Consider the following 9,512-nt stretch of genomic DNA (forward strand, 5'->3'; position numbering starts at 1 on the left):
CTGAATTTTAACTTTGAAAATTTCAAGTCAATTTTTTTATATATGGTGTATCCAAACCCACCGGTACTACATTTTGCTACCCAATTACAGTCTACACTAATATTACAAGCATATCTTCATTTCTTCATGGATTTATTTGACCCGAATCACCATACCTTTAATGGCGACTCAATGAATCAATAGAGGCTGGCAGACATAATATATTTTATAATTTTAATTTTAATATCATAAGTTGTCCAATTTCAACGAAACGATACACTCGATGAATTTCCTTGGATATTTTGCTAAGGTTTGGATTTTTATTGCGTGAATAAATGCGAAAATTATGGTAGGCGCATGGGGAGAAGACCCCAAATACGTTTCCGGTTTTAGGTTTTCATTTAAAACTAGCACGGACTCCGGCCGATGTACGGGAGCCCCCCCCCCCCCCCAAAAAAAAAAAAAAAACCACTGCTAAATCAGATTGCAATTGCTATCGAAAATAATAGATTATATATATTCCTTAAAGATACATATTAGAAATCACTTTAATGGAAAAAGATTGACAATGTCAATACTTCATTGCAGCCATAAATTAAATCAACTGAATATCGCCCCTGCAAGCAAAGCGCAACTATTAGCTGTAATCACACGCCACTTATACTTACATTCATATTCAAAGACGGGTAAATATTACTAATAAAAAGACTTATCTTGATATCACTAAAAAGCAAAGATTTTCATACCTACATGAGTCATGATTTCAAAAATTGAAGTACCTGGATAAACAGCATTTATAGTCATAGAGAGATGATCAAAATTATGATTCAACAATATTTTCAGCCCATTAATAATTCTCATCCTAGAAAAAATAATATATAATTAGTCATGTGTAAAAATAAAATTTTTCAAATATCGCCCAACATAACATAAAATTGCCCTTGACTCTTGTTAATAGCCATTAAATAATAATATATACTATTATTGATGGATTGATGGAGGAAGTTATGGGGATGCCTACCCCACCAAATTAATGTTACAATTGGATTTTACCAAATTAGCGTTGAACACGCCCCTACCCACCTTCAATGTATCCAATTAGTTTATGACAATTCAACGTTGTCCTATCTCCTTAGCCTTCAATGCCGGAAAAATATAAGCATACATAATGTATTGTCTCAGCCAACCATGTATGTGGGAACATTTAACATGCACTAGCATTTTAATAAAATTTTAATACCCCTTGAATACAGTTTTAAATTCAAATTTTGTTGATATATGAAAGAAAAATAGGGTTTAATGTGCATGGATTTAGTTTTTTAAAGTAAAAAAATATGTGCAAATAACCATTGATTTAGGCTTCATCCAACTCAATCTAGATTGCTTGGTATTCGATGTGTTTCTTAGAAACAAATTGATATGTCTAGAAAATGTTAAAAACTTGTAAAATGTTTTTAAAATAAAAAAAGTGATATAAAGAACGAAAAACAAATGTTATATAATTTTTTATTTTTTATGATATTTTATCTTCATTTTTGACAATATTTAAACTTTTCAAGTATCCAAGTAGACTTTAATTAGTCTGGGACTCGGGGGTCAATCTTGTTTAGATCCACTATCAAATGGTCTATCTCTCTCTCTCTCTCTCTCTCTCTCTCTCTCTATCTCTCTCTCTCCCCTTTCGTGAGAAACAAAATGGGTATTTGAAAAAATATTGGGCCTTAATTCTTTGAAATGTCTCAGTGGTATTCAAGGCCCATATGAGCCTGCGATTGGTACTTCAGATTCTAAATTATAAGCTGATACCCATGGCCCACAAAAATTTATATAAAAAAAAAAGAACAATTGTGTCGCCTGTTATCCTAATTAATTAACAGAAAAAATTAATAATTAATTTCACCCATCATCTGTCGAGTGCATTTTCGATTTTTTTGGTGACTTTTCATTTTCCATTTCATAATCACCATTCAACTAAAAGAAACTAGTGCATTAAGCACCAAATTATAATTGAGAAACACACTATATATCCGCTGGGCATGGACTGAATTAATCAATACTGTTAGAATTTATCAATCCGCCCTTAATAATGATTGGGTTTTCCTTTTTCAGGGCAATTTCCCTACAATATAAATAAAGGTGGGCGATTGAAGGAAGAACTTATTTCAAAGTGAACAAATCTCTTTCCATGTTCATTCTTCCTCTTTTTAGTGTGTCTGTTTTGCATCTTAGATACAATTTTAATAGTCTTATCTCTCATGTAGATAATCAGGTAGATTTTGCTATGTGCGAACTTGGTAAGATTCTGACTCAGTTTATTTTTTTTTGGCATATTATTTTTGTTTAATATTTACTCAAATACTTTATTTATTTTATGATATTATGCAAATCAAAACAAGTTTTTAATGGGACACTTCCAAGTATATACGACAGTTTGGCTAATAGTAAGCGTTAATAGGGATCACTCGTCACGTACATGAACGTAAAAAATTAATTAAATAATAATATAATTATATTAAATACCTTCACACATGCTAATAAAAAAATAAAATTAAAAAAATGATTTAATTTTTACAAAATATTTTATATTTTAAATTAAAAATTACTTTTAAAATATGTTTTATTTATATTTTAGCTGCTTTGACTGAGACACATTCATGTGTCCATTCAATGACCTGCTCATCAGTAGCAATTAAGGTCAGTTAATGCAGTAAATTAATGTCCTTCAGCAACTTGTGGAGACGCACCGAATATAAATAGCTATAAATTATTCCTTCTGTTTTTATATATAAGATACTTTTAATTGAATCATGCAAATTAATAAAAATTAATTATTTAATTAAAAATAAAGTAACATTTTAATTTTATCCTTAATTATTAAAAATAAAAAATAAATCTCTTTTTTAAAGTAAATTAATGAAAGTACTTATTTTTTTTCTCTTTTTAATTTAATAAAAGTATAATAATCTATTCATTAAAATATACCAACAACCTTTTATCTTTAAAAAAAAATTTAAAAGACTTTTTATATATATGAACGGGAGGAAGTAAATGGCATAGAGTCGCAGTTGGAAAAGAAAATCAAGTGATCAAAGAAATGGCTCTCGAAATGAAAGCAGTGTTGGCAATGGTGCTTGCCCTCTCGAGCTTTGTCTCACTGTCTACATCTGCCATTCCTGGAACCGCCACCTTTTACACTCAATACGTTCGTGAGTATCCTCATTAATTAATCCCAGTTTCCTATTCCACATTCACATGCCTAGCTATCTCATGCTTATTCTATTGGTTCCATTTTGGTGTACATCATCAACTACTAATATCAGGATCACCTATATGCTTCATTAAAATGGATACTTGTGCTGTTATTGACGAAACCCAGCACGGGAAAAATATGTTGAAATATTTTCAAAATAAAGATTTGTCTTTTTAAAGTTATATCCTTATAATTAAGAAATTTCAATGAAGGGTTTTATAGACAGTTATGATTATCAAAGTCATATCTCTCTAAATTTTAAAGGTATCTTTGGAGAGTTATAAAATTAAAATAGTCAATTAGTGAAAGGAAATGTTATTTTAAGAAAGCTTTATATAATAAAAGGATGTTAATATAAATAATTCTTAGTTAATATTAATTATTAAATTATATTGGTTCATGAACCAAAATAGGGTTATGATTTTTAAGTAGAGTTTTATTATTTGAAAAGTCCACTTCAAATACTTCTTTATCTATAAATACTGCCATCACTCATTTCTTACGTTCAATTATTGAAATTTGTTGTCTTTGTCATTGAGTATATAAAAAATAAAATCAAATTATCACTTGATAAAAATCAAATTATCATTCGATAAAAATCATTGTTGTTTTGGTTCGAGTTTGGAAGCAATGTAATGCATACTCAAGATCTTTATTGAATCCTAAAGGAAATTCACCATCGATCCAATTTATACACGAAAATTGAAATTGGTTGGGATGAATTAAGTCTAAAGGTAAGCACTGCCTACACCTAGAAGATATTGAGCACGACTTTCTCATTCATTTCTACTTCTTCTATTCTTCAAGGATTCATATGCTCGCCAATAATTTTTATTCTTAATTCCGTTGACTACAAATAACTTCTTTGAAGGAATTGACTATAAACTTTATAAACCTAAAAATATCGGGAGGGGGAAAATTTTTGAGATGGCACTGGTTTACTCGTTAGAAGGACGTGGTGATTGAACTAGCACTTTGTAAAAGAGGCTTCTTGAATTCCTTGGTCAATTGTCAATGAGACAGATAAGCATGAGTTTACCTTATTTATTATGATTTATAGATTCAGGAGGTCTATTACATGATGTGGTTTGTTGCAATTATTTATTGCTTTTAATTATTTGGATGTTTAGCGTGTCGAAATATAAATATTTAATTATGGTTAGAAAGTCATTAGTGGCATAATAAATTTTGAATTATAATCATTTACTAGGTAGTTATCATGTTAAATTATAATGTCAATTAGATGAGTTGATAGTTATCATATTCAATGTTTTAAAAAACTAGATTGGACATTGAATCGGATGAAGGTAGTGGTTTAAAGGTAAATTGTCAAACAGTCGTCAAACTGATAGCCAATTTAATATATTTTAAATAATATATATATAAAAAATTACAAGTAAATTAATTAATAATCATAAAACTAACATTTAAATTAAAAAATATTCAAAGGCAAGGTAAATATATAAATTAATTATAATTTTATCCTTTAATTTTTTTAAAAAATAAAAAAAGACAAATTTTGTGACTTCTTATTCCCATTCTCCATAGAATAAGGGTTACGTGCCGAGAAATAGTATGGAGATTCCAAATGGGAAAAGGTTTATTCCAGCCGCCTTGACAAAACTTAGAGTCAGTCAAACCTCCAAATTTCTAAAACATTAATTAAATTCCTGTAGGTTTCACTTGGCCTAAATTAAAATTAAATTTTTGAAAAAAATGACACAAATAACCCCAATCCTTTATGTCAGTTGTTTATTTTTCGTATAATACTTGTTCATTTTTCCTATACAATTGTTCATGCGTCTAGCTTCATTTGTTTATATTTATAGTTGTGTTATGTTATTAATGAAAGTTACAAATTTTTCCTACATCAATTGTTTATTTTTCATACATTAATTGTTCATTTTTATGCACGAGTTGTTTATGTGTCTAACTTTACTTGTTTATATTCATATTGGTATTTTGTTATTAATGAGAGTTGTAAATTTTTCTTATGTTAGTTGTTTATTTTTCATATATCATTTATTCATTTTCCTTAGACAAGTTATTCAAGCACGTAACTTCACTTATTTATATTCATATTAGTGTAAAAATATTAATGAAAGTTGCAAATTTTTTCTATGTTAGTTGTTTATTTTCCATACAACACTTTTTCATTTTTTAAAATGAATTATTCATGCACTTAACTTCACTTACTTATATGCATAGTAATATTATGCTGTTTATGAGAGCTGCAAATTTTTCCTACATTAGCTGTTTATTTTTCATATATCAATTGTTCATTTTTTATACACGAGTTGGCCACGCATCTCGCTTCACTTGTTTGTATATTTATATTGGTGTTATGCTGTTAATGAAAGTTGTGAATTTTTGCTACATCAATTGTTTATTTTCTATACAGTACTTGTTTATTTTCCTTACACAGGTTATTTCTATGCATATTCATTTGTTTGTATTCATATTGGTATTATACTATTAATTAGAGTTGCAAATTTTCTGCATATCAGTTGCCTATTTTCCACATGTCAGTTGTTCATGTGCCTAATATTACTTGTTTATATTCATATTGGTGTTATGCTGTGAATGAGAGTTGTAAATTTTTCCTAGGTTAGTTGTTCATTTTCTACACCTTAATTATTTATTTTAGGGGATTGGAGTTATTTGTGTTATTTCTTTCAAAAATTTGATTTCAATTTAACCCGTGGGACCCATAAGGATTGAATTGAATATTTCAAAATGTTAGGGGTTTAACTATCAATAAATTTGGTCAAGAAGGCTATAGTGAAATTTTCTCCCTTCTAAATATCAAATAGCATTTAATAAAAAAAATAGCATTTAATGATTTTGATTGTATTTCCTTTTTTTCAAAATCTTTTTGCATTGACCAAATGAGTTTCTTCCTCCTTTCCAAATTATAACATTTTTAGACAAAATCTCACATATTAATAAACATTATTAAATATACTTAACAATTTTATTTTTTTAAAATAAAAACATAAACTTTCAAAATGCCCTTCATTTAATATATTGAAAAGAGAGAGGAATCAAAATTAAACAAAGAAAGAGTTAGAAAGGATAATATTGAAATAAGAGCCTATTTAATGAAATCTTAATTTTTTCAAAATATTTTATATTTTGAGACGTTAAATCTAGCTTTTTTAAAAGTTCTCATCCCACCAAATTTGCCTAGCACTAGGGGTGAAAATAGGCTAAGCCGAGTTAGACTTCGGCCAAACAGGCCTAAGCTTGTGTGATAAGTTTAAAGTCTAAGTTTGCCTTAAAGCTTGTATAAGGTTGTTTTCATGGCTCAAGCTTGAGCCTACCTAAAGCATGGCCTGACCTAAAGACCTACTTAAAAGTAAGCCTTCTTATTAGTTATGTTTTCAAATATTCATTAAAAACATGATTTATCAATTACAATATATAATAATTAAAAAGACTTACTAACTACAATACAATAATAAAGTAATAACATTAAAATCAATACATAAGTCCAATCTAATTAAAAACAGCTAAAATTAAAAAAATAGATTGATTAAAAACCAAATGGTGAAATTGATTTATGTGTGATATATTATAATATATACTCCCTCCGTCCTCATATAAATAATATAAGAGGTCTTCTAGAAATTTTTTTATCCCTAAATATAAGAGGTTTTTAGCATATTTTTTGAATGAATGAATCATTATACCTTATTAAATTGAAAAGAGTAAAAGACAAGTAATCTCATTAATTTACTTTAAAAAAAGAGATTCATTTTTTATTTATAATAATTAGGGATAGAATTAGAATGTTTCTGTAATTTTAATTAGATAATCAACTTTTATTAGTTTTTATGATTCAGTTAAAAATATCTTATATATAAAGAAGGAGGGAGTATATATATATTGATGTAAATTGGTTAGCCTATTAGGCTCATATGCTAGGTCTTGAAAAATTAGACCCAACTTATTTAGTTAAATACCTAATTAAAGGCTTGCACTTAGTCTGAATCTATTTAGTAAATAGGTTAAGTTAAGTCTGAGGTAGGCCAGCACATAGACCCCTGATAGAGGCCCGATCTATTCTCACTCTTACTGGCACTCTATATTAAAGGGTAGAGCAATATGCCCTTAAACAATTTTTTAAGAAGAAAATCACCCTTCTATTAGAGACCTAACAATTTCTATGTTATTTGCTGACATGAAATAGTTGTGGGACTCCCACATAATAATAACAAAGGTATTCTTACCCATTTTGTCATTGTTTTGCTGTTAAAAATCAAGCTCGATTCTTGCCACTATTATTGCCATTTCCAATCCTTTTTGTCCACATCAGATGGCCAAAATTGGTAAATTATGTTGGTTCATGAACCAAAATAGGATAATGAACCAACATACGGTTATGACTTTTAGGTAAATTGTTTTATTACTTAAAAAAAAAAGTATTACTTGAAGACATTATTTCATTATTTATAAATATCCCTCATCATCACTTGTTTCTTGCATCCAACTATTGAAACTTACTGCCTTTCTTTTTGACTATACCAAAGATAAAGTGAAATTATTACTTTGTAAAAACTATTATTGTCTTAGCTTAATTCTTGAAAAGCACAATACATAGTCAAGGGTATTTATTATATCCTTAAGAAAATTTACCATTAATTAAATTTGTACCTAGAGATTATAATAGGTAGGGACAAATTAAGCCTGAATAAAAGTGTTTCCTGTGCTTTGAAGACATCATGAACAACTTTCCTCTTCATCTCTACTTCTATTCTTCATAGAGCCATTCCCGCTAACAAAGCATACACCAACTATAAGTAGTGAAATTGACACTACATTTTAATTTAAAATTTTAAAGCTTGATTTTATTGGTCCTTATATATATATATATATATATTAGTTATTAAACTTAACTCTATAGATATGAGATTTTCTGTATCTAATCAAGCTCATGCTTATACTTAACATCCTTACACATGTACTTCCTTAGATATTATTTATAAATTATTTCTAACTACCTTCACTAAAACTAAGGAGATGTAGTTAAATTATTTATGTTGTTGTTTAAAAAGAAAAAAAAAATCACTTTACCCGCTCTAAATGCATCATTTTTTAAAATATTTTCTCTCCAGTAATTTTTTACTCTACTCATAAAAAATTTTAAAAGGATAAAATTAAAACAAAATAACTAATGGTTCACCTTCTATGCAAATTGATTTGTGAAAAGGACTATAAATTCTTTCTGGATGACGTATATATACGACCGAAGGAAAACTAGTTTGTCCCATAGACTTACACAAACAAGAACAATCTCACCATACATCATATCGTTGGCATTTCTTCAGAGATGAACAATTCATAGAGACAATTGGTTGATTGGCAGCATCTGCGTGCTTTGGATATGAAGATGAAGGAACAATGATAGCAGCAGCAAGCGACTCACTCTGGAACGACGGAGCAGTCTGTGGAAGAATGTTCAGAATCACGTGCACTGGTGGCACCGCCACCGACAATGGGGCGGCTCAGCCGTGTAAAGGAGGAAGCATCACTGTCAAGATCGTCGATCGCTGCCCTTCTACGGCATGCCACGCAACCTTGTATCTCTCTCAGCAAGCCTTCTCCGCCATTGCTGACCCTGTCCAAGGCGAAATCAACATTGACTACACCCCGTAAGTAAATCCATCGATCTATTTCCATGTCAATGTTGATATACTTTTGGTATATTTACAAGCTTATTAATTATTATTACTGACTTTTCTTTGGTGTATTTTTAGAGTGTGATGCTTGTGGAGTCAAAGTCCAAGGAGCATGCATGTGGAGTTATGGATGATAGAAAGAAAGAAAAATAATAATAATTAGTAAACTCATCATTTTCCATGGGCGATGTAAGGAACGTTCAAGCCAATGCGTTTTAATAAAATTATTGCTATTAATATTTTTCTTTGGCCAGAAAATTTTTGCTGTCGTTGTTATTAATGTTCGTAGTTTTTTGTTTGATCATATTCATGTATGATAAAAAAATAATGAAGGACAAAAAGGGAGAAATTAAAAACTGAAATTTTTTTGTTGTCTATTAAAATAAGAAACAATTTTAAAATATTATAATAAAAGTACCTTTATGGGCAACTGTTTTTTATAATGGGTATCTGAAAATTTTATTTCAATACTTGAAAAAATTGTTGGCTATTTTACTTTAGGGAACGGTTTAAAAGCATTGTAAAGTATTTGTTGCTTAAAATATGAATCAATAGCAATATAGAAAAGCTGTTGCTTATACCAACATTAGGCAATATTTTTA

The 9,512-nt window shown here is 28.9% G+C and overlaps 1 protein-coding gene across 1 annotated transcript; it reads left to right on the top strand.

The window, feature by feature from the left end:
• Positions 1–3,073: 3,073 nt before the first annotated feature.
• LOC129308842 (EG45-like domain containing protein) lies at positions 3,074–8,887 on the top strand. Its single transcript, XM_054950228.1, has 2 exons — positions 3,074–3,185; positions 8,598–8,887. Exons 1-2 carry the CDS (start codon positions 3,074–3,076, stop codon positions 8,885–8,887), a joined length of 402 nt encoding a protein of 133 aa, XP_054806203.1.
• Positions 8,888–9,512: the final 625 nt, after the last annotated feature.

The sequence above is a fragment of the Prosopis cineraria genome, unplaced genomic scaffold (genome assembly GCF_029017545.1).
Source record: "Prosopis cineraria cultivar Desert tree isolate PC_DT_omini unplaced genomic scaffold, ASM2901754v1 PC4, whole genome shotgun sequence".
NCBI classification, from domain to species: Eukaryota; Viridiplantae; Streptophyta; class Magnoliopsida; order Fabales; family Fabaceae; genus Prosopis; species Prosopis cineraria.